General features: G+C 38.7%; 1 protein-coding gene across 1 annotated transcript in view; it reads right to left on the bottom strand.

Annotated features, from left to right (window-relative positions):
• The window catches only part of TGFB2 (transforming growth factor beta 2), a 130836-nt gene that overhangs the window by 9670 nt on the left and 94056 nt on the right, over nt 1–27110 (bottom strand). The window contains exons 2-6 of the mRNA XM_089529329.1: nt 23347–23510; nt 6191–6323; nt 5964–6074; nt 4360–4528; nt 487–640 (exon numbers count right to left, since the gene is read on the bottom strand). Of these exons, the coding sequence (XP_089385455.1) occupies nt 487–640; nt 4360–4528; nt 5964–6074; nt 6191–6323; nt 23347–23510 (731 nt within the window). The remainder of the gene's footprint in view (nt 1–486; nt 641–4359; nt 4529–5963; nt 6075–6190; nt 6324–23346; nt 23511–27110) is intronic.

Raw genomic sequence — 27110 nt, 5'->3', positions numbered from 1 at the left:
CTCCTTACCCTGCCACTAGTAACACCCCCACCCCCACTCCTACACACATCTTATGGTAATACTGGAGTTAATGGCTGGGTGTTCCTGAGATCTGTAACTCACAAAGTAACTTTTCTGAGCTCTATAACCTTTCTGCTGGGAAATATTCCCAATGATTCCCACACATCATTCAGCAGGGCTATGAAATGTCATATACTGAGGAAGCCCTTGAAAAATGTTCTACAGCTGTGTGGATGGATTTCCTTATCTAAATGGCTATTTAGGATTGGTGAGCTGCAATTTTTATTGTCTTGAAAAAGCATTGTGTAAATAATGTACTACTGTACTGGCAACCCATTTTTATACCAAAATTCTGTCACTTTGGACATAATAAGAACACCTTTTTTAGACTTCTGAAATTGTTTTTACCTTGCTTTCATCCCACTACTGTTACCTTCAATATCCCATGGGGGGGGAAAGCCAACATTTCTAAAGAGGGAGACTTACTCTACTGTGCTGAGTATCAGAGCTCCATAAATAAGGACATGCTCCGGCACAGAAATTTGCATGGTATCCTTTAGGTTCGTGTATCCATTTCCACCCAAGATCTCGCTTGAAGTCAATATAAAATGGACGTAGGCAGCAGTTATCTTGAACATTTCTGAAAATACAGATACAAACAAATATATTACTATAAGAAAACAGGAGCTGAGCTGGCATTCTTAATACACTTCTCCCCATGGGGAACTTTAAGGTGAATTCAATCTTAGTCCCAAAGAGAGTTTACTTTATTTGTATATTAAAATGTTTATTTCCTATCTCATAGCAAAAAAAATCTGAGTTTGGGATACAGATGTAAAAAGGGTTAAAAACATGTAAAACAATGTAACAGTGTAAAAATGTTTAAAACCAGGTACATTATAGTTAGGACATAATCCCTTGACCACAAGAGCTTTGATGAAAAGCCAGGTTTTAATGTGGCATGTTAATGACACCAAATTTGACACAAATTGGGCCTGCAAGTGCCAGGTATTCCATAGCTGGGCACCACCAGCAGTTAAAGTCTATTTCAGAAGCAAAATTTTGAACTATACTATAAACATTTCAGTTTCTAAAGCTGCCTTGAGTTCCAAACATAGGGAAAAGTTGAGGTATAAATTAAGTTAATGATAATTGTTTTTCCAAATGATTTTACATAGGTTCAAGGCTCACCAGATTTCTAGGATTCTTATTCTTATTAAACTTTTTAATATAGTGCTGCAGATTTGCACAGCACTGTACATACAATAAAAAACTGTTAAAAATGAAACCTGCCAATGGTGTACATTCTACAGGAGAATAACAAAATACATATAAAACAATAGATAATAATACAAGATAGCATTAGATAAAATAAGCAAGCAACAAATTAAAAACATTGAATATCCCATATGAAGCAAATATCAAATAACAGTCAGATAACAATTATGTGACAACTTCTCTCCTACGTACAATTATATTTACACTGGGAGCTCTTGTGTCCTAGATGGGGCCCGTTCCCTGTCAGTTCCCACTACACATTCATCACTGGGTGGCAGTGGTGTGCCCTGTCTCCCATGTTAGTGGAATGGTGGTAATTTGCTTTGGATCTCACTCTGAATCCTAAAGGATGTCCAAAATCTTATCTCCAAAATGAATAAATAAATAAACAATTAATCAATTTTAGATAGTTCCTTAGGGGGAAAACTGAGAAGATTCATTAACCCAAGAATATTGAAAGAGCCAGCCTTCACTGGATGGTGGCATTATGAGTCGAACTTTGGGCTACCTAGGCTAGTATTGTCAACCCTGACTGGCAGCTATGGCTCTCCAGGATTTCAGGCAGAATTTATTCCTAACTGCTTTAGGATTTATGGCACTCTGTGGTAATCTCTGTCTAAGTACTAACCCAGGCCCAACACTTCCTAAATTAGACCCCCTGTGGATATCAAAATCCATGAAGGCTCAAGTCCCGTTAAATACAATGGCTTAGTAAAATGGTATCCCTTATGTAAAATGGAAAAAAAAATATCAAGGATTGCTTTTGGGAATTTCTAATTTTTAAAAAATATTTTCAAGCCATGGATGCTTGAATCAGTGGATAAAGAATCCGTGGATATGGAAGGCTGCCTGTATATTCTCAGTATTGTGGTGGCTATTATGTGGTGTATACACAGCAAGATATAGGCCCAAATACCCTAACAGTACTGGATCCCACCTGATTTTGGAAATCCAGCCTGCCTAATAGTTCGATAGGAGACCACCAATGAATATCAGGTACTGAAGGCTATTTCAGAGGAAGGAACTGGCAAAACCACTTCTGACTATTCCTTTCCTAAGAAAACCCTATAAAATTCATGGAGTCACCATCAGTTGACAGGTGACTTGAAGGCATGTGCGCACACACCTAGCAAGAAGCATGAAGCCAGATTTATTTTGAAGAGGTCTTCCAGTATATGTTTAATATTATTACAGGGAGCAAGCAGCATACAGTACTTCTTTTTCTTATGCTTATTACTGGACAGATTATATTAAAAGTTAAGCTCTTTTTGAAGTCAATGCAGCTTATAAATGCATAATCATGCCCATTAGGAACATGATTTCATCAGTGCCATTTCAAATGTGAAAAACTGACATGGAACTGTACAGGCCCAATGGAAAGGAGCAAAGGAAAATAGTCTTATGAACAAATTTGGAATAAACTCTTGATACATTTTCTAAGCTTAGGGATGCTTTTGGATTTAAAATGATTAAAATTCATATTTCAAGATCCCCTTTTAATACTGCTATCCCATTTTTCAGAATTAAATCAAAAACTTTCTATTGGCAAAGTTAAAAAAATTAACCCAATCTAAAGTCAAATTCCTCAAAAAATGGGCGGGGGGGGGGAGCCATTACTTGAATCTAGTTTTTCTTCCAAAAGAATCTTAAATCTAAAAAATTAGTAATACATTAACTTTTTCTAAACTGATTTCAAATAAACCATTTTCAATTTTATTTTTTAATCTTTAACTTAAATTTTAAATATTTGGATTGCAAATTGAAATGTAGTGTCCAGATAAGACACAATCAAACTTAAGTCTATTTGTGCCACAATGATTTCACTTAGAAACCTAACCATATGTCTAAATATCTTCCTTTGAAATCAATGAAGTCATAGATAAGTAGGAATGTGTGTGTTATGAATGAAAGAGTAGAGAGAAAGTTTTAGTTTTTAAGAAAAAATGGGGGAAAGGCAAAGCAATTGACTGACTTACAAACAAGAATACGACAAGAAGAAAAAATAATGAAAGCAAAGGCTCAGGTTAAAGAATGAGAAGTTAAAGAAAAAAAGAAAGAGAAAGAAGAGGACCGAGAACTAGTGTCTCTCATAATGTAAATAAGAAGCTCAAATATGACTTTGCCTTGAGGAAAGAAGAGATTATATTAATCTAAGGAATGTAGTGTGTGTTATGTATTTTTAAAAAAACTAATAAAAATTTGTCAATAAAAAAAAGAAATCAATGAAGCTTGAAAATGCTTACTTTTTATAGACATTCTGTGATTTGAGGGGTAGCACTTTTGCCAATCTACTTCTAAATCATCTAGAAGTCTAGCAGACACACCCAACACAACACCTTTGGCCAACATCTAAAGTACTTCTGTTCATGTGAACTCAAAGAAATGTTCTGTTTACAAAAAAGGTGGGCAACAGTGGTGGGACCAGAGGGTTTCTATTTTCTATTACTTCTGAACTGGGTCATGGTATGTTTTGGTAGGTAGGATGAATGATGGGTGGTAAATGTGATTCCTGAAATCCAATTAAACAAAAACAACAAATAGCTTCATTTATATATCGCTTAATTCTGAACTAACAGTGTCTAAGCAGTTTACAACTGTAAGCTAATTGCCCCCAACAATCTGGGTACTCATTTTAGTGACCTCAGAAGGATGCAAGCCTGAGTCAAGCTTGAGCCCCTTCGCTGGTATTGAACTCGCAACCTTACGGTTTTGAGTGAGTGGCTGCAGTACAGGCATTTAACTACTGCACCACCAGACTGGAAGAAGATAAAAGAATTTACTGTAAATAAAAAGTCTTGTTCCACTGCTTCAGTTGTAACAGGGACATCGACTGTGTTAGAATACTACTATCCTTTATGCATACCTAGCAATGGGAACACCATGCATATGAAAATGCTTTGTAGCTTATGTTTGTTGCTGTGCTTCTCTTCTGTTGAAATGTTTTGTAGTAATTTTAATAAAATATTATTGAAGTGCATTTTATGACATGGTTGAGAAACTACTGGGCTGCATCTATATGACATAATGTTAATACATTTCAATGCATGCACATAGATATGTAGCATCTCAATCCATTATTACCTAAAACAATAGGCTGCATCTAGAGCACGCTTCTTCCGCCGACTGGATTGTTGCGACTCAAGTCTGTAGGAGGGTAATAACATTAGCAGAAGATGTGGGTTCTTCCCACTGTATTTTTTCCTACTGGACTTTAATTTCTCACCACTTGGATATGTGTAGTCATCAATACCTTCAAAAAATACATTTTGGTAATAAATATTGTGTTGCTTGTTTGGAATAAGTTATATAAACCATCTCTTTACAAGAAACCCGAATCCTCATAAAATCAAGGGCGCTGGCATCAGCCAATGTGCTTATGACATGCTGGTATGCACATGTGAAAGTATGAGTCTCCAACTGAGTTAAATGATTATATGATCCCACGTTTAGCTCTGTGGCTCATTTCAGACAATTCTTCAAAACATTTGGAAAATCAGAAACACGGGATGAGCATGGGAAATACTGTACATCTCCTTCTTCATCATACACCAATAACTTCCTCCGTTTTAACTCGTTGTAAGCCACTAAGAATTCCATTTGGGAGAAAGGAGGGATATAAGTAAAATAAAATAAAAAATAAATTGGGGCACAAACTGAAGGTTAATGCAAAGCTCCAAAGCATGGTTTCAAATATTGGCTTGAAGTATCTTTGAAACTGTGAATTGAAGATTAACACTAACCATGATTGCTGGATATGAGTATCATGGGAAAGATTTAAAAAAGCTACATAAATGGAGGAGGGAAGAGGTGCACAAGAGGAGAGAGAAAAGAATATGAGCTGATAGTATGTTTACAGTCCTTTAAGTTGCAGTTCTGAGGTTCATTCAAATTAAACCAATATTTTGGTTTTAGTCTAAGTCTAGGGGGGAAAAACACCTTGATACCATTCAGGATAAATCAGTGCTAGGAAACTCTTGACTATATCATTCTTTCCACCCATATTAGCAATCATCCATCTGTTCAGTTGTAATACATGCTATAAAAGTTCCTTCTTTCACAGTTCAATATAATATGACCCTGGTATTCATTTAATTTTAAAAGTAAGACTCATTCTTCTGATATACTGTATTCCTTACTTTTTCATATTATACATCTTAACACACCCTAACCCAGATGAAGTTAAGCATGATGTGAAATGCAATCCTAAACATAGTTATTTAAAAGTAGGTCCCATTGGGTTTTTATAAAAACAAAAAACAAAAAACTAGGCAGTCTAATGGTGAAATCAATAGTAAGACTTCCATAGATTTTAATGGGATTAACTGTATCAGGAGATTCAGGAAATCACCTCTACAGTGCAGTGAAACATATTAAAGTGTTATCACTAAAGAAAAATACAAAAATAACTACACACAAGCCATCTTTTCAGATTCCTTTGGACCAAACTATAAGCAAAGGCAATAAGGTCATATAGGTCAGATCCAGTGGCATGCAGAATGGGGATGGGTGCACAGTTAAAGCACAAAATGGTATGGTCACATTGGGGTCCTTATGACCAAGATCTCTTTCTGGTCCTTACAAATCTCTATCTCATCTTCAGCCTTTTACAACTCCACTGCATATTTACATTAACTATAGAAACACCTCTTATTCATAATAATGTTGTTGTAATGCTTTATTATTACCTGCAAATCTTGCCTCTAGCTCTTCACTTTTATTTGGGATGATAAAATTATTTGAAGGCACAAACGTGCAGCATGGACAATGTAAACTTATCTTAAATCCAAGATTTCTATCTGCAAAACAGAAGAGAAAGGGATGTTGCCTTTAGCTCATAGGAACACATGAAATTATTCAGAATTTTAAATACATATATAGGCCTGTAAAGGATAAGATATTATGGTATAGTCACCTCTGTGATGGAGCCATTCTTGCACAGTGTCAGTTACATCAAAAGATAGCCATTCACCTTCAGCATCTGTCTTAACTACTTTGCTATCAATGTAACGTTGCATTGGTGATGCTGGATCTTTGTTTTTGAGAACCTGCAAGGAAGAGAATATATCTATATGTATATAGTCTGTGTAGATTCAGGGTTTCATTAGGGAAGGAAAGAGCTAATGGGGACACAAAGCAAGAATGGCCATGCTACAGAAAATAACTACAATACCAAGAAATTTATCCACCAATGTATAAGCATACATAGTATGAAACTGAACTTTAAAATTATCCCTGAATATTTTACTGTGTCAATTTTGTCCTTCTATAATTAGTGTCAGTATGATACAAGATAACCAGCTGGTGATTTTGCTACTTATTACACAAAGAAGCAATTCTCTTGGAATTGAGGATTCTATGATTGTAGGAAGCTTTGGACTGTATTTATGTATTATTTTATTTTATTTTATATTTCATTTTTATACCACCTTTCTCCCAGAAGGGGACCCAAGTCAGCTTACAAGATAAAAACACTTTAAAAATGTTATATAAAATAACATTAGAAACACACAAAAGTTAAAAGAATGGCTAAAACACCCTCATCATAGGAAAGCACCCTGTCATGATTTTAAAAAGCCGGCCTGAATAAAAATGTTTTTGCTTAACTAAAAAAATATTTTTACTTGCTGGTAAAAACAAAGCAGGCAGGGAGGCCAGTCTAGCCTCCTGTGGAAGGGAATTCCAGAGGTAGGAGCAGCCACCAAGAAGATGAAACTGTCCAAAGGATGGCTATGTAGATTCCCACCTTGCAAATGAGCATGGCGATGTAAGTTTTCAAGATCATGCTTTCTATCCAACTGCCAGTCAAGCCTAATGAAAAGATACTTTACTCCTCAATGCAATGTTCAAGGCTCAACTGTGAAAAATCCAGTTCAGTGTCAAAACAGACACCACCAACCTCACTAGGCAAATGTGAGTTTCTGTCTATGTTTGGCTAATGGTGGAATATGAAAACCAGAATTTCAAGACAATTTTTACTTTGGGTACAATGGGCTAAAATCCACAAATGTTTGTACCAAATATGCTTGTTAGTTCTTAAGTTTTATTTTTGACATGATCCTCTACCATCAGCCACCTTAGGTGTTTAAGGTGCCAGAAGATGCTTTGCTGGTTTAACTGCAACAGACTGATGCTGTTATTCCCCTGGAAATTTTTGGAAAAGAAAAAATTGTGAAGGTATGCTGTACAGACTGTAGTTGCATGTATAGCATGTCCAAATCTCCTATACATTTATGTATTCAGACTCGTCACATATCTCAGGATATCATTGCCCGAATTTATGTGTAGTGGGTTATCACACAATAATGTTAAACCCCAATGATTGTGTTCAGATTACCATTGGATTATACTTCCAATTTCCCTTGTCTGATAAACTCCACTATCCCATATCTTTCCCCACTGTTTTGCAAAACTACTCTGGGGTACAGGAAGGAGACTGACAGTGCAAACAGGAAAGGGGGTGGGTGGGAGAAAGAAAGCATCAATTTTTCCTCTTAAATTTAAAGTTCCAGAAGTCTCTTCTGTTGGGATAGTGAGGGTTGGGTGATCTCATTCAGCACAGGAATTAATAAGGAAGTGAAGGGCATTTTTTAAAAAAGTGTGTTGATGTGGAAATGGGAAGAAAAGCCCAAAGTGACATTCAATGTAGTTGATTGAATTGGCAGTAATTGTCAGTTTGGATGAGCCCTAATTGTGACAAACATATGCTGCCAGTGGAATGTAGAAGTAGCAACACATTTGGCTGGCAGCATGGGACCAAAATGTTCAAAGCTACTTTCAGGTGTCCCTGAGTGCAGAAGACAGGGTCACAGAGAGTGCACATTCCACACACTGCTCAGGTTGTCTGCACACCAATCTGAAGCCAAGGCAGAACCAACAGCAGATGACTGTCTCCTTGTTTGCTGATTTAGGAATTAATTTGCCCAGCCCTTCCCTGAAAAAAGCTGAAGTCGCTTACACAAGGTATTATATTGACAACAGAGAATTTTGTAAGACCATGAAGACTACACATTTTTATTTTGCATAAGCTTTTGTGGACTACAGCCCGCTTCCTCAATCCTAATAAGCTGCTGTTATTTTAAGTGACAATAATGCAAAATAACAATACAGAAAATATAGTAGCAAGGAACCTAAAACCTAAAGATTTGATCACAGATTTAAATGTTTAATACAGAACAGCAGTAATGTATTCAAGTCTTTTATTTGAAGTCTGGAAACCATGCCCTGTGAAGAAAGACTTAAGGAGCTGGGTTTGTTTAACCTGGAGAAGAGCAGGTTAAAAGGTGATATGATAGTCCTATTTAAATATTTGAAAAGATATCATGTTGAGCATGGAGTAAGCTTGTTTTCTGCTGTTCCAGAGACTGGGATCTAAAGCAATGGATGCAAGCTACAGGAAAAGAGATACCACCTCAAAATTAGGAGGAACTTCCTGGCAGTAAGAACTGTTCAACAGTAGAAGACACTCACTCAGAGTGTGGAGGAGTCACCTATTTTGGAGGGTTTTTTTTTAAACAGAGGCTGGATGGCCATCTGTTTCCGGGGGGGGGGGGGGTGCACGCTTTGATTGTGCATTCCTGCATAGCAGAATTGGGTTGGGCTGGATGGCTCTTGAGATTTCTTCCAATTGTATGATTCTATGATTCTAAGTCTCAAATCTTTACTCTAAGTTTCAAGTCATGATTCAAGTCTTTTATTCCAATCCTCAAGTCATGCCTCAAGTTCTTGCAACATGCTTTCAAGTCAAGTTTCATGTGATTGCAAGATACTTTCAGATTGCAAGAATCTCAGGTCAAGTCTCAAGGTCTACTTTTAACAGAAAAAAAGGAGGCAGGGTGCGTTTCTCAGAGGGGAACTGCAAGTTTGTTAAACAATGGGCTGGAAGCAGGGGTTGAGATCAGCTTGGCAGCCTGTCTCCACTGCACATCAGAGAAGCCTTCTAAAGCTTTTAGAAAGCTTTATAAAGATCCTTCTGCCTCAGGTCCATTGCCTAACACATTTGCTTATCCCCTCCAAGAAATACATCCCACACTCTGGGGGCAGATTTCACTTGCTGCTCAAAGTGAATGACGCCAGCAAGTCACTCACTAAAAATATACACAGCACAAGTCAAGTTGAATCAGGGCATCATTTATTGCTGAGTCAAGTCCAAGTTGAGTGACTGAAATGACTTGAGTCCAACCTCAGTACAAATCAATTGACTCAAGTCTACATCACTGCAGAACAGCCATAAAGGAAACATTTTTCTCCATGAAGATTTCACAGAAACAAATGTAACGCAAATTCCTGCCTACTGACAGGAAGCCCATCCAAGAGACTGGGGGGGGGGGGGGTTTACACTAGAAATGGAGTACAAAACCTAGGCATGGTCTTAGGGAGTGCCTTCTTCTTGGTCTCAGAAAATACACCTCTGATGTTGGTTGGACTTATATAGATGTACTCTTTAAAAGCCCAACTGAATTTCTTCATTGTCTTAAGCAGTGAGTCTACAATACATTTCCAATTTTTGGTGACCCTAATTTTCTTGGGAAGTTTCTTTAGGTGGTGTTTGCCATTGCCATCATCTGAGGCTGTGACGTGCCCAAGATCACCTAATGGGGTTCCATGGCTGAGTGGAGATTCGAACCTTGGTCTCTAGAATCATAGTCCAATGTTCAAACCACTACACCATGCTGGCTCTTAGTTATTAGACTTAGGGAAGCAAAATCTCAAAGATGGACCTTCAAGTGTTCAGGGTAAGGAGATATACTACAGTGATGGACAGGAGGATGCATCCTTACAATGAGTAATTTTGAAAATATTGGTGTGTGGATATCAACATTACCAAAACAAAAATATTAAAATGAAAAAGAGCAACTGTACCACATACAGGTTTCCACATGGAGATGAGCATTTCCTATTTCCAGAGTGTTTAAGCCTGTCCAAGAGCAATGGAGTTCCTGGATATACTAAACCAATCTCCATGGAAAGCTTGTAGATCAAGCAGAGGGCATGTGTCTTTCCCCATTTGGGGGTGAAGTCCCCCACATTTTTGATCCATAAGCTACCTCTGCTAGTCTCTCCTGCACATAAATGAACTACCACTGATTTCTTTACAATACCAAGATTCCCTGTTCACCCAGCAAGCATTTATGACTCACCCTTTAGAAGTGTCATTGATACTATCATCCCTTTGTATCCTGTGGAACATGTGTTGTAGTAAATACCCTAACATTTTGTTTAAAATGTGGTTTGTCTTTGGTTCTTTAACCTTAGTGTGTTTTCAAGAGGAGTCTTGCTGTCAGACACTTTGCTAAAATGCCTTCTGTTGTCCCTGTCTGAATGCCACCTGCCAGTGGTCCTGCCCTGCAGAAGCATTAGTACAATCTGGGAATGTATGAAGTTTCCACCTTTTAGGCTTAAAATTGATAATTGTAAGCTGCTATGATAGCCTTTAGGGCTGAAGGGCGGGGTATAAATACCATAATAATAATAATAATAATAATAATAATAATAATAATAATAGCAGCTAAGGGTCTTCCCATCTTCACCAGCCTCAAGAGATTAACAACTAGAGGTAAGTCACCTTTCTCTTTCTTTTCTTTCTCATTCTTCATTTTATCCCTTTCTTTCTCAACATTTCTGGAATAGCCTTCAAATTCTTTTCTTGAAAAGTAATTTGTATCGTTGACACTTTTGTTATATTCCTCCTAATACTCCGTTCTCTGGATTGTGTCCTGGGCTCTTGCTTTTTCCCCCCAAAGTTAAACTACATTCTTCATGACCTGTGCTGCTTTATTTGTCATGGGCATTATGTCAGGGATATATACACCTATGAAGAGATCCATGCATTAAATCCTGGAAGCCAGATAGAGAGTAGCTGGGTAGAAATTAAGGCCCCATTCCCACTGGCCCAATTACCCTGGATGGAACTGGGCAGATGCAGGTCCCCCCTTCCCGAATCTCTCCGAAAACAAGTGCCCACTATAATTTACCTTAATTGGGGTAATTTAACCCTGAATGCCATTGCAGCTCTTTGCGGAGAGTTCACATTTGCAGATACCGGTTTAAAAGAAGGCTCCTTTGCTGTCAATCAAATTCAGTTCCGCTTTCATCAAAGGTGACATTTCCTACAGCAATTGGGCAACCAGATGGGTGCTTCCCCCCTCCTTTTTTAAAAAAAAACTGGTGGCAGTGTGCGCATATTTTGTCAAATTTAAAAACCATCAGGGGTGTGTGTGTGTGTTGTGTGTATTTGGGCCACTACAGATTATGAATCTTCCTCTGTCTCCATTTTCAACCCCAAAATGTAATCTAATACCATCTCTGTATCCTCCCTCCTTGCGACCCCATTCACATACAATTATTAATTAATTAATTAATTAATTAATTCCTCACCTCGGAATGCCATCTCTGCATCCTTTGCTTTCCCTCAGCCACCCCAGAATTCCTTACAGACACATACAGTAGCAAAAGCATCCTGTATCAATTTGCCAAATTGAAAGAGAAACATTTGTAACATTCACATTGTAACATTTGCATATAAAAATAATTTAGAAAAAAAGCCTCTTGCAAAGTGAGGTGCCGTGCTGGGAGCAAGCTCGTGAAAGGGAAATGTAGCACAAGCACACACATTATATCTATATATGTATCTACCTGTAGAAAAAGTATTTGCATAGTCTGTCAAAATAAAAATGCAAAAAAGGCATGTTCCGTTCCCTGCCCTCCCTCTGACCTAATTCCTTCCCCTTAACTTGACCCTTTGCCCTGCTCCTTCTTCCTCCTTCTTCATGAGTCTCCCCTTCATGGCCCCCTTCTTTCCCCTGGCTTCTTCTTCCTCCTCCTTCCGATTCTGCCCTCCATGGCCCCCTTCTTTCCCTCAGCTCCCTCCTCCTCCTCCTCCTTCGCCCGAATGAAGGGGAAGCATTTCTGCCCTCTGCCCTCCCTCTGACCTAAATCCCTCCCCTGAACTTGACCCGATCATGATCGGGGACAAGTTCATATTGGCCGGACCCAGTTTTTCTCAAAAGATACAGCTTAAACCCCGCTTTCAAAAGACCCGCGCCAAGGGGCATTTGCCCCGAATGTGTGTGAAAACCTCGTTTTCACTTGTGGAAGGATCAGGGCCAATATGAACTTCCCGTGGTTAATCCAGGTCTGATCCAGGGTAAAAGGTAGTCTGAATGGCCCCTAAGAGGAAAAGAAACAAAAATGATGTCATTGTGGGGGTGTACTACAGATCTCCAAGCCACACTGAGGACTTGGGTGATGCCTTCTTGGAACAGATGACCAGTGACCACACATTCAGAAAGGAGGGGTGTGTAGTAGTAATGAGGGAGATTGAACTATCCTGACATCTGTTAGAAAACAAACTCTGCCAAAAATTTAAGGCCCAAAAAATTCCTCAACTGTCTTGCAAACAGTTTCATTTTGTAGAAGGTGTGAGTGTTGGACTATAACTCTGGAGATCAGGTTTCAAATCCTGGATCAGGCATGGAAACCCAATGGGCTGACTTTGGGCAAGCAATACTCTTTTAGCTTCAGAGGATGGCAATGGCAAAGATCCTCTGATGAAACTTGCCAAGAAAAATTCATGATATGCCTTAGGGATGCCATGAGTAGGAAACTACTTGAAGGTACACAATAACAACAAAAACAAACTGCCAAAATTCCTACTCAACATTGAATTGGGGTATTTTTCTAATTGCAGGAATTCTGAGGTCCAAAACACTGCATGATTTGGGCTGAGGTCCAAAGCATTGGATGACCAACATTTGGGGACAACTGTTCTGGGTCAGTCTCCTGAACCATAGCACTACAACTCTCTAGTGGAGAAGTCTAAGTACTTATCAAACTGCTAATCCCAGAATTCCATAGGATGGAGCCATGTTAAAATAGTGCCAAACTGCTGTAACTGTGTAGCGCATATCACGTAGTACTCTCTCTGTGTATTGTCTACATACATTTGGTTGTGTACATATGTCATGCTGCTTCTGTGAAGACAAATAACCTGTATCAATCTGTACATTTTTGGAACTTTTCAAAACAACTTTTCTTCCCAAGCACTGCACAGAGATAATCTCATATGACCTGAGTGCACAAATATAAGATGGGTGACACTTGACTTGAAAATAGTGTATGTGAAAAGGATCTAGGGATCTTGGTAGATCTCAAACTAAACAAAAGTGTGATGCATCAGCCAAAAAAAGTAATGGAATTCTGGGCTGCATCAACAGGAATGTAGTGTCCTGCTTGTGTGAAATATTAATGCCATTCTATTTTTATTTGGACAGACATCACCTGGAATATTGTTTGCTGTTCTGGATGCCACAATTAAAGGAGGGCATTGACAAGCTGGAACATGTCCAGAGAAGGGTGACCAAGGCAATCAGAGGGTCTGGAAGTCAAGCCTTATGAGGAACTACTTAAGGAGCTAGGTTTGTTTAGTCTGGAGAGGACTAAAAGATGACATGATATTCATCTTTAAATATATGAAAAGATGTCAGGTCGAAGATGGAACAAGCTTGTTTTCTGCTGTTCCAGCTACTAGAACATGAACCAATGGATTCAAATTATAAGAAAAACAATTCAGACTCTTCAGTGGTTCCCAAATGCTGTGGCCAGGTCATTGAGTGAGACTGTGCACAGGAAGCATATTAATCCTCTTTCTGAAACAGCCTCATTGACTGCCAGTTTGTTTCCAGTCATAATTCAAAGTTCTGGTTATGACCTTTGAAGCCCTATACAGCTTAGGTCTAGAATATCTGAAAGCTTGTATCTCCCTAAATGATTCTGCCTAAATAATAACATCTGGGTTGAGGGCTTTCTTTCAGTCCCATCACTCAGGACACAGGAGAGAGCTTTCTCCGAGGATATTCCCAAGTAGTGGAAGGTTTGGTTGGCCCCCTTCCAGATGCCTTTCCGCTGGGAGGCAAAGACCTTTTTATTTAGGCAGGCCTTCAGTTTTAACTCATTGTAGCTGATAGAGCCTTTCATGGGGGCTGTTGTGTCTGTATTGATTGTGTTTTAAATATATATTTTTAAAAAACTGTTTTTAACTTGTGTTTTGAAAAAAGAATTGCAGTTTAATTGTCTTTTAACTTTTGATTAATTGTTTTTAGCTGTTTGTTTTTAATTTGTTTTAAGTGGCTGTAAGATGCCCCAAATCCCAGGCAAGGAGAAAGGCAGGATATAAATTAAATAAACAAATAAATACTTGGAGGAAAGGTAGAACAAAAATGCCGTAAACACATAGCCTCTCCCCACCTGGCAATGCCTGAATGCTGAGGTCTGATATCAACATATGTGTTTCTTTCTTTCTTTCTTTTCCCCCTGGACATTTATTTATGTTGACAGTTATATGCTGAAAAGCTCTCCAGCATATTTTGCATGAGTGTCTTGAAACAGAAGGTCAAGCTGGCTTTGTTCTCTTCCTGGTGACTAGACCTACCTACCAAACATTCCAGGTCATGTTTTCTTCCTGTTCACATGTAATGCTTTGTGCAATAGCACAGGGAAATGGTCCTGCACCCATGGAAGTCAATAGGGGTCTTTCCTTTGGCTTCAACAAGCTTTGAATCTGGCAGTAATTGAGAGCAGAATGTGGTCCTTATAAACTATTGTACGAGGTGCAGCCTTCTTGCCAAAATACAAAAGGTACATTGGACTTGCCAAATGTGTTAAAGCCTATAGTTCTGTGATCCGCTTACTGAGAAATTGCCAAGCACGTTCATCATGCAACACTGCAAATAAAGAGTACATACTGCACGCACAGGCCAAACCCAATTAGGACATGGGCGAATGTAAGGCAGCTATGCTGGATGCTTTTAGTTCACACAGTCACAATAGACTCTTAACAGCTGCTTCCATTTCCTGTTGTCATGTTTAACATTGGCAAATCTGTCATGCTTTTAAAATTGGAAGTTTCTAGCCCTCAAAATTATAAGCCCCTTTAAATGTGTGCCCAGAGACTTGGATCCTTTTGTCAGTCCCAACTAATGAAGACTAACTGGAATTTCAGTACATGTTTCTCTCATACCTTCCAACATTTCAGAGTTACAAACTGAGACAGATGTGGCTAAGCAACATCAGAGTGTGGGCAAGATGGTAAAAGTTATTAATAAAGAAGATCACAGAAGCTGGGAGAGGCTGTAGCTCTTTGCTTTTGCCTTAGTCTTTTGGGAATGGCAAGGTGCTATCCCCTTCTCTCCTCTCCCCCTTCCTCAGTTAATAATGTTCAAAGTACTTTTGCACTTTGAACTCAGTTTGCAGCAACTGAAGTAAGCCCAGGAAAAGTGGGGAGGGGGAATTATCATCCTGTGCCCCACCTTTATTTCACTGCCAGTTTTTCATATTAGCTGTTGCATATATCACATTTTAGTGTCTCTTATCTCAAAGGGTTTCTGGCCCATGGCACAATTATACTACTATAAGTCTGTCTTCTCTTCTCAGGCCAAGTATTCTCATTAAACAGCCACCTTTGCCAAAAAGTATCCAGTTTCCACTGCTAGCTACAAGGTTACAATTTTTATTGATTGATTGATTGATTGTTTGGCAAAGGGTAACTCTGGATATTGCCTATTGGTGTGTGCACTAGTTGTTATGTGCCTTTAAACTGACTCTTATTTATGGCAATCCTTTCCTAGGCTTTTCTTTGCGAGATGTATTCAGATTCATTATTACCTCTTAGGCTGAAAAAGTGTGACTTGCCCAAGGTTTTCATGAAAAGAAATGAAGAGAGAAGGGATATTCCTCAAGTGTAGAAAGGGGTATAGGAGATGGTTCTCCAGCAGCAAGAGTAACAATAGCAAGACTATATTCTCCGGTACTTTCTGCTCTAATTTGGCTCTAACTTGGTAAATCTAGATTAGACTCAGAGGAAGGAGGTGCCAAACTGGAGGAAGGGCTACTATGAAGGCACTAGACAAGATCTTCAAGGATAAAGATATATTGTTGAATACCAAAGTCAGAATTGTCCCTACCATCATATTTCCCATGTATATGTATACAGTTGAGAAGGTTGGACAGTGAAGAAAGCTGATAAGAAGATAATCAACCATTTTCTGTCTAGCTCAGAAATCTGATGTTTATTAGCTCATCCACAATTCTAGCTTGCTTTTCTCTAAAGTTTTCTTTTTTAAGCTGTGGTCTTTCAGCAATTTTATATGTCAACTCCCAGAAGTCTGAGCAAGCTGGTTAGGGATTATGGGAATTGACATTCAACACCCTAGGGAGGCCAAAAGTTGAAAAGCAGTGCTCTAAATCTCATATATTTCCTTCTTTCCCACTGAAAATGTGGATAAAATGAAAGCAAGCTCACATGCCAGCCTACTGATGGCAAACAGGTGACACCACACAAAAGACTTCCAGTAGACACTCAGCTAATCTCATAGTGGCATTTTAACCAATAGTTCATGATGAATTAACCAATAAACCCAACCAGCCTGACTACATCCTAGATAAGTATCAATAATCAAGATCACAAGTATACTGTATGGGTCTCAGTCTCTCTCTCTCTCTGGCAGAGGTAGGTGCAGATATTCTTAGGAAAACCTGGGTGTTTTTCATTCCAGAGAGAAAAAAGACTAAAATGATTGCTCTTTAAAAATGAGATATTTGGGGTGGTATTAAAAATTAAAAGGCCTCAAGTTCTATTTTTCTGAGAAATATGTTTCAATTAATCTTCAGAGAAAAGCTTTAATTTACAGGTATGTTTAAGTCTGTTTGAGAGCCAATGTGGTTTGAACACTGGACTACAACTCTGGATACCAGGGTTCAAATTTCTGCTTGGCTATGGAAAATCACTGACTGATCTTGGGTGAGTTACACACTCTCAGCTCCAGAAAACCCAGTGATAGTAATCAGAAATGACTTGAAGGCACACAACAACAAGCCTGATTCCATATCTTTCACATGAGCCCATAGATACCCTTGAGATGTTGAGAATAGGAGAGTCGATACCACAAATTTAGGAGAGCAAAATCTAGTGCAAGGGGCACTTGGGACTGTACTAGTTCAGACCCCAGGTCCTGGAATGCCATATTTGAATGCTTCCCCAACATGGATATCCAAGAACAAGTTTAAAAAACAACACCCAGTAACCTAGTCAAATAAGGTCTTTGCCAGCGGCAGAACTCTATTAAAGGGAGTTTGAATCGTGTCTCCCAGGCAGGAAATTGCACAATGTAGATGTGGTCACAGAGTAGGTCCTTTCTCTTCTCCCCATTGACTATAACCTCACCATCACTCACTGGAGCACAAAGAAAGGCATCTCCATCATAGAGCAGAAGGGGAGGGGGGGTTAAAATTGCAGTGAGATCTACCACCTCCAACCTGAACAGGAATAATCCATTCAACAATCTCACACTTCCCCTGCCTGTGTAGTCCTGTGTGAGTGCTACACCTAAAGCAACCTAGTAGTTCAAACACCTATACACATCGTGAAACATCCAAGAGGATGTTTCAAAATGACAGCATTACTGGGCTTTCAAATGTTCTGCAAGTATTTTCCTAAACAAACTCTTTTGTTTTATTCCTGAGAGTTTAGGGGTTTCAGTGTGCTCTGACAATAAAACAATAAATGCTTTTGGGATTGAACAAGCAATGTAGATCCACACCAGTGTAAGAAAGAACAGAAAATGCCTTAAGTCTTTTTCCTTCTTGATTCCTTCTCTGTAATATAATGTCCCCCTTGAGGTCCACAGTGCTGCTGGAAGCACACTGCAGCACAATGTTTTTTCCTCCTTTCCCACATCATATGATGCATTCCTTCCCTTCCAGCAGCCTATCAGGTACCTAAGCATGCTAAAGCCTCAGATAACTTTAGTAATAAAACCCAGAATTTCAGCTCCATTCTTCATGATGCTTTATGATGTGTTACCAAAACATGGCACTGTTTCCATAGGAAGTCATTTGAACACGGTATTGTTTGATAGTCTGTAGCTAATAAACTATCATAAAACAGTATCACCACAACCACCCCAAACAACGATAGGGTTTTTGCCCTACTCCACTGTTTTGCTTGTTCTATTTTGCCAGAATGCCTATGTTCCTCATCAGAATGCCTACTCATAAAACAAAAAATGGGGGCAGAGGCTTATTTCTAAATACAGAAGCACCTTAATAAAATAAAGATGTGATGAAGTCTACAAAAGTGCCGCCAAGGAGAAGGGTTCAAAGATATTCCCACAACATGCAAACTTTTATCTGATCAAACTCCAATAAATCCTGCATTTGGCATCAATTTTTAAAAACATAGTGAGTGATACTGGTGGATATTTAAGCTTGTTTGTTTAATCACTTTATTTCCCTCCCTACTTTCAAACTATTTTGTCCATCAAATATTACCTAAATTGTTGACCTTTTATTAAGAGTACGTGATGAGGATGGTTTCTTATGCTGTTACTCTTTAATAGAAGATGGAGAAGATATTACAAAGAAATACAAAAAGCCTCATTTGTGATTTTCAGTATTTACAGGTTCAATTGCTATTATAGAGATAAGAAGATTTCTAGAATCCTATCCAGTGGAGAGAATCAGAACTGTCTAGCAGGGAATTCTCATCAAACTACAGGGAGGTGTTCACACCACAAAGTTAGAGTACTATGAGTGTACTTTAACTGCCATGCTTCCATCCATAGAATTCTGGGATCTGCCCTTTTTTTTTGGGGGGGGGGAGTATTGAGAATTCTTAGTCTGAGAGCTCTGGTGCCTCTACAAAATTCCACAGAATGCAGCCACAGCTGTGCTATGGTATACTACAAAAGCTTTTCTCAATATAGCTTGCTACATCCTAGCAGGAGTCTTCCCCAGGCCTATCTGGAAACGTCTGTTGAGCAATAAAGCATATGCTCTTCCATCTTAAATCCAAGCTATTAAAATCTACCAAACCTCACAGATGACCCATGATGTCTCAATTCCTGAGGGAGAAAATACAAATAATGTCTCACCTAGTGGTAATAACAACACATGCAATGGATGGAGTGCAGGGATGGAATTAGGAAACCCAGATTCTGATCCCCACTAAACCATGAAATTCCTTGGGTGACTCTAGGCCACCACATCTCTCTTAGATGGATCTGTCTCACAAGATTGTTGTGAGCATAAAGTAGAGGAGGAAAGCATATACACTGCCTTGAACTCACTGGAGGAAAGGTGGGATGTTAAGTGTAATGAAAAAACAAATAAAACCTCCAAATCTGAAGTGCAATGGGGAGAGCCTCTCCATACCTAATGCTAAGAACAGTGCTAGCAAAATTTATAACTAAAGAACCATTGTATGTGGTGGGTAAATGCTTGTATTAAAAACCATTTATTTGAAGATACAGAGCACACAAGACTAGGTTTAAATTTCACTCTCATTCATCTCAACTGGCTAACTTTAAAGAAACTCCCAAGTGAATAAACACAAATTATTAAAAAACAATGACCTAATTTAAGCTGAAAATACCAAGTCTGTGCCATTGGTTTTAGTGGGAGTAACTGGCCTTAAATCTGAGTATTTTAATTTAACTGGATTGTATATAAAGCTACAAGTGAGTTAATGCTAAGCACAAGAATTAGTTAGTGCTGACAGAAACAAAATAAAGCAAACTCTTGGCTTTAAAACCATGAAACATACATCAGCATCAGTCAAAGAAAGACAAATATTGAGGGTCAGATAGGGTCACCGAGGATGAGACAAAGACTTTATTTTACATTCATCCATGAATTTTAAAAAAACCAAAAACTTTAAGGCTGCAATCCTGAGCAGACTTACTTAGGAGCAAACTCAACTGAATTTAATTGGACTGACTTTATATAAATGTATATAGGAGAGGGCTGTAAATACTATACTCTTAGTATGTGCCAATCGAAATCAGTAGAACATACTTCCAAGTACACATGCATGGATTCAGAATTCATGAATAAAATAAGAACAAGCTAATTTGAGTGACACACTGTGTTGATACCTTGGTGGTATCATCATAGCACATACTTTGGAGTTTGTTTTATAGTCAGCCTGGCTACCTCTGCATCTATAAGAGCCCTGGTGGTGCAGTGCTTAAATGCCTGTACTGCAGCCACTCAATTAAAACCATAAGGTTACAAGTTCAATACCAGCAAAAGGGCTCAAGTTCGACTCAGGCTTGCATTCTTTTGAGGTCGCTAAAATGAGTACCCAGATTGTTGGGGGCAATTAGCTTACAATTGTAAACTGCTTAGGGAGTGCTTATCTGCACTGATTAGCGGTATAGAAATGTACTTGCTATTGCTATTGCTATCTATTTTGAGTAAGTGAATGACATAATAAAGTAAGTTATAAGATAAGTTTCACATAAATAAATGAAGTAATAAAACTGTTATGCTGTGCTATCAAGATACCAGCAGGAGTAGACAACAGGAAAAGAGACATATCTAAATTAGAAAATCCAGCTACTGTTGCAATATATTAATCATTGTTTTCCTAGTCCTGCCAAAGAGACTAGGGTGCTAGCAAGCTTTATTATCCACAGTAGCATGAAGAATTATGATGCTGAGCCAAGGTGGCACAATCTTCCTATAAGATGCCCATCAGTATTTAACAGTAGCATAAAAGTACAGTACTGTAGTTATCATGTTATGTGTGCCACTGCAACTTAAATGTGCCATTGGCATTAGATTCCCAAGATAGCACCATTTCCTGGACAAGATGTCTGCTTAGTCATAAGCATCAAAATAAAAGTATTCCTTAATAAAATAATCTATACACACAACTATTTAGTTTCACCCCAACTATTATCACTTCTTTATACAAAAATAGATGTCACCATGTTGATTCCTAAGAACAAAACAAAATCCAAAATCCAAAAGGTAGCCTATGCCTTTATCAGGGCCATCTATAATTCCACAGTAGTGTTCAAGCATTCATATTCTTTAGAACTGTTCACAGAGCTAGGCAGTATATAAATGAGGGGGGAGGGAAGAGAAGAGAATCCAAAAATATGGTTTGACATTTAACTCATGAGGTCCACAATTAAACTAAGTCCGAAGGTTGAAGAATGCAAGCTTGATGAGTCACATGATAGTTAAAAATGACTTCTAAGTCAGAAGAAGAGGTTCTGAAGAATGTGAAAGTCTGAACACTATTATGAAATCAAAGTTGGTTCTAATAAAGGTATTGCCCATCTGTGGATCTGGAATTTTAACTCTAGGCTGAAGCCAAATTAAGATGGAACTTCTCTTTGTAATATTTCTTCACTCTTCTATTACTTCCTTCACCCCCTTCTCATATGCTAAGGATGTATGTGGTAGTCATTTTATCTGTGATTCTGTGAATATTTGTTCCACGTAGCTACGCTAGGCCTTACCATGTGGAAAATTCAGCCTTTGGCACATCACTGTAAACCACTGCTTTGCAAGCTATCTCATATGGCAGGCTGGATTTTCCCTCCAATGCGCCAGAAGTAATCACCATATTTCTACCATATTACCATCATACTTGCATAGATTCCTGGAAAAGTCACTGCATACTGGCAGCTGACAGTTCACAGACCAGCACTGTTGGTAAACCATCCCATCTACAGATCTTCAATAGCAGGGCAAAGAGTGGAGGTCCTCATCTATGTCAATAGCTACAAAGCAGCTCAACATCATCATCAGCTGCAGCATACAATGAAGACAGTACACAACCCAGTCTGAGTTCTATACCTGGCAACTCTATCAATGGGTTGTGTTTGCTCAGGTAGCCTCTTAAGATATATTAAACAGTAATTCTAACATCCACAAGTTAGAATGTATGGCTTAAGAGTAATTTCTTTTTCTTAGAAAATTTAAGAACCAATGTGTCACTTAAGAAGCATCTCACTATAACTTCAACCACTTTGAATCCAATTTAATAGACATGATCTCTAGCTATAACATCCTGGGAAATAACTATTTCTTAGGTTTCCACATTTTTAACAAAAAAATCTTGATGCCTACACAGAGCTACAGTTTCCATGGTTCTTTGGGGGGGGGGGGGGGGAATGCCACCCAGTTTGAATTTACAGCATGCATATGTATTTAGGCTTCAGTCTAAAGATTACATATTTTTGAGCAAGATCCACTGAGCTCAATTTGACTTATTTCTGAGTCCACCCTTGAAGAGGATGTGTTACTCTAGCATGTATGATATAATTCCACTACGTAATATGAAAAAGAATAGGGAGCATGTGAAGCTATTAAAACTGTTCAATAGACATGGGCCATGTCTGCACTGATGTCAAAACCCAGCTTATCACTGGGGCTTCCAGATCTGCAGGGAGGACAAACTGTCCACACAACTTGTACCCACAATGGGCCAATACTGGCAGTACTGTCTGCACAGTCCTCTGAGTCAGTGACTCCCCCCCATCACTGGCACAGTCTGCAAGCCCAGGGGATTCTCTGGAGTTTCTGGCCTGATTCAGAGCAAACAATTTTATTCTTTTTACTCTGGAGAATAATCCTGGATTGTGAATTGGACCCATGTTCCATGGCCCCACGAGTCATCTGAACAGGTCACTGTGGGAATGGAGCAAGAACATTTCTTTTCCTCTGTGCAGACACGGCTCATGTTTGTTTTCACACATAACTCAACGATTGGATTTGTTTTAAATTATCTGCTAATATGGATACAAATGTATGGGTACTATTTTAACAATAACTTTTTGCATGTTTTTAACAACATATGGTTTTATTTGTAATTCCCCCAGTTTTGTGAGCAGCCATGAGTCCCAGTTTGGGTGGAAAGGTAAGACATAAATAAAATAACGGACAGATGTATGTGCATGTTTTCTTTTCCAATTTCTTTTCTGCACCAGTGGAATTTCATACATGAACTTTAAAAAAAAACAATTCAAATACATTTTGGATCAATTTTTGATACCATTTAAATTGACCCACTTCTGTCAAAAGAATCCTGAGAATTGTAGTTTGGTGAGGTAATACAAATTCACTGTGACCTATCCTCAGACCTTTTTTCACAGAAATACATTTCCCAGAGTTCACTAGGAAGAGAAAAATGAACATTAAAATCACTCTTGCCTATAAAGTTTAGAAATGCCCCAGATAGAAAGCACATAAGAAAAAGGCATTAGAGAGCAACAGCTTTACCTGATACAGTTCTATTCGCTGTTCCAATACACGAGGCCTTGGATTCCTCAAGCGAAAGACTCTAAACTCAGCTTTCACCAGGTTGGAAGCATTTTTTTCCATCGCTGAGACATCAAATCTCACTCTTCTAAAATAGGGGGTGGGGCCATTGGGCGAGATGAGATCTGTAAGAAGTTAGTGTAATGATTTAAAAGTATAAATATATTGTTCTTTCACAAGCCACAACACAAGGCAGCCTCAAGAAACAGCAACGGAAATGTCTGCAGGATGATTCAGCCTCCAGCAGCCAATTTTGATATCATTAGCAATTTAACCAGATAAACAAACATGTGTGTTTGATTATAGAAACAGCAGATTAATAGTGATCAGCAATAGCATTTCCAACTTTCTTTCGGGGCATGTGTTTAACCCTGTTCTTTGAAAGCAACGGTGGAAAATCCTGGATGATTATAAATTGGAACAAACCCCTGACAGCTGATGTTTTGCAAATGACTCCAGACTTGCATACTCTTAATCACAATTGCCAAGAAAATAGAATATAATGACAAGCAGTTTGCCCTGGGTAGCATTAAAAGGAAAAGGAAAGAAAAGGCCTAGGGCAAAAATATCTAAACTCTTTAACAATCTGTTTTGTCTTTTAAAATATTTCGATTGTCTCAAAACTCAAAGAAGAGGAAAGGAAACAGACAATTGCATAACAAATCTAAGACTTTACACACAGTAAGGAAGTCCAAAAGCAGTGGGGAGGAGGGAATAACCTGTTTACATTTGGTCATGTACATTTTAAAAAGCATCGTTCTACAAGCTCGTGGGGATTGCTGCAGTGGTATAGAGGCAGTACAGACCGGCACTTTGTGCCGGCCTGACTGTGTACTGGGGTGAAGAAGGGCTGAGTGTTCATATGCTCCAAGCCCTTTTTCCTCTGTCGTGGCACCATCTTGGCATGCGCCTGTTTATATGGGGCGCACCATGATGATGTCCCTCGTGCGCAACACTGAAACAGCACTGCACACAAGGGGCATCATAATGCTGTGCCACAGCATTTATGGCACCCCTTCTGGTAAGTGCCATTTATGGAGTGGCAATCAAAACTGGAGAAATGGTAGGGAAAGGAAGACTTAACCAGTTTTCTACTCCTCATTTTCCTGCTCCAAATTGCCATGTTATAGGCTGGATGGTACAGTGGACCCTTGTTATATGCTGGAGTTTGGTTCCAAGATCCCCTGTGTATTAAAAAATCCATGTATGCTCAAGTCCCATTAAATATAACGATATAGCAAAATGGTGTCCCTTATAAAAAATGGAAAATTAAGGTTTGATATTTGAAATTTATACTTTTTTTGAACATTTTCAAACCGTGTATGCTTGAATCCATGTATAAAAAAAATCAGTGTATAAGAAGGGCTGACTGTATATTTTGCCTGTTTCAGGCCCTGGAGCTGATTGTTGTGGTTGTTGTTATGTGCCTTCAAGTCTTTTCCAACTTATGGCAAACCTACGGTGAACCTATCATGGGGCTTTCTTGGCAAGATTTGTTCAGAGGGAGGTTTGCCATTGCCTTCCCTGTGTCTGAGATAGTGTAACTTGTCCAAGGTCACCCAGTGGGTTTATATGTCTGAACCAGGATTGAAATCCTGGTCTCCAGAGTCATATTCCAATGCTCAAAACACTAAACCACCTTGGTTCACTCTGGAACATTAACAGTAAATTGTTTTAAAGTTAGATGTGATTGTACCATGTTTTGGACAGTGATGTAGATCAAAATACTTTTTCAGTTTAGAGAAATAGCTTACCACCTGGGCACTATAACTGCTAACTTTAAACAGAGGGAAAAGTTAAGTATGTCCTTCCAGTTACCTGTTGACTTATGGCAACTGTACAAATTTCATAGTGTTTTTTTAGGCAAGGAATAGTCAGAAGTGGTTTGCCATCTTAGCAAGGAATAGTCAGAAGTGGTTTGCCATCACCTTCCATCACCTTCCATCGAATATAGCCCACAGCATTTGGTATTTCCTTAGTAGTCTGCCTTCCAAGTACTAAGTAGATCTCATCTTGCTTGTTGCTGTTAACTGCCTTCAAGCCAACCTCATCTCATGGTGACCCTGGGAATGAGGCACCTCCAAGACACCCGATCATCAACCAATCTGTTCAGGTCCTGTAGACTAAGGGCCATGTCCTCCTTGAATAAATCTATTCGTCTTTAATGTCGTATTCTTCTTTTCCTACTGCCTTCTGCCTTTCCAATCATTATTGTATTTTCAAACGATTCATGCCTTTTCATGATGTAGCCACAGTATGACAGCCTCAATTTGTCATCTTCACTTCTAGGGAGACTTCAGGCTTGATTTGTTCTAAGATTTACAGTATTTGTCTTTTTAGCCATCCATGGTATCCACAGATATTTCTCCAGTTCCATATCTCAAATGCACTGATTTTCTACCAACTTTCTTCACTCTCTAGCTTTCATATCCATACATAGGGATGGGAAATACAATGGTTTAGACTATCCTAACTTTAGTGTTCAGTTGTGTTTCTTTGCATTTCAGGATCTTGCCTAACTTTAGTGTTCAGTTGTGTTTCTTTTGCATTTCAGGATCCTGCCCTTCCAAACCCTAGTTTTCTCATTTCTTGACTGAAGTCTCCATTCTTATCAATGATTGATCCAAGGTACGTGGAATCTGTAAATGTTTCAATTTCCTCATCTTCTACATTGAATTTATGTGAGTCCTCCATGGTCATTATTTTTGTCTCCTTAATGTTCAACAATAATCCTGCCTCAGCACTTTCTTCTTTGAAAATTTCCTTAGTAATTGTTCCATGTCTTTGTTATTTTCTGCTAGTAGTATGGTGTCACCTACATGTCTCAGATTGTTGATATTCCTTTCTCCAATCTTCACTCATTCCTCTGAATCTAAACCTCCTCTGTATATGATATTTTCTGCATACAAGATGAACAAGTAGGGTGATAGAATGCAGTCTTGCCTGACCCCTTGCTGATTGCCACCATTCCATTTCTCCATATTCTGTTCTAATAGTAGCATTTTGCCCTGAGTACAAGTTACACATCAGGACAAATGTAGTGACACTATTACCATAGAACTGATACATCCCATCTGGATTTTACTATCCTTCTTCCCACAGATGCTCTGAATTGAACTGGAGCTCTCCCAGTGCTTGACCCTGTCTTTCAGATGTTTCGCACTAGCAGCGTTCCTGTTCAATGTGGAGGAGTGGCAGTAAAACTGAGAATGTGCAGACTTTCTGGTGGCAGATCCACCAGCTATTACTGCAGGGAAATACAGTTGGCCCTCTATATCTATGGATTTGGCATCCACAGATTCAACCATCCACAGCTTGAATATAGTTTTTATAACATCCAAAAAGCAAGCCTTCATTTTGCCATTTTATATTAAGGATATCATTTTACTACATCATTGTATATAATGGGATTTGAATATCCATACATTTTGGTATTCAAGGGGGTCCTGGAACCAAATCCTAGTGGATACCAAGAGTACACTATATACATTTGATACTCCACAGGTAGTAAAGGGGAAGGATGCCTTTGAGTATTAGCTGAAGAAGTAATAGAACATGATTGAGGGAGACTGACAACAAAATAGATATGGGAAGGAGTAGACCTGCTCCTGGTTACACTAGCATGAAGCAACAAGAGAATTCCTGCCATTGTTAGCAATGTAAGCTACAAAATTTTCACAGCCTAAATTCACCAAAACATCCAGCCCTTGGAAAGTCTCTAAAGA

This window comes from Sceloporus occidentalis, unplaced genomic scaffold (assembly GCF_023333645.1).
Source record: "Sceloporus occidentalis isolate IW3139 unplaced genomic scaffold, rSceOcc1.0.p SCAF_6, whole genome shotgun sequence".
NCBI lineage: Eukaryota > Metazoa > Chordata > Lepidosauria > Squamata > Phrynosomatidae > Sceloporus > Sceloporus occidentalis.
Note: the sequence above shows the minus strand (reverse complement) of the source record. Positions and strands in the feature narration are given on the sequence as shown.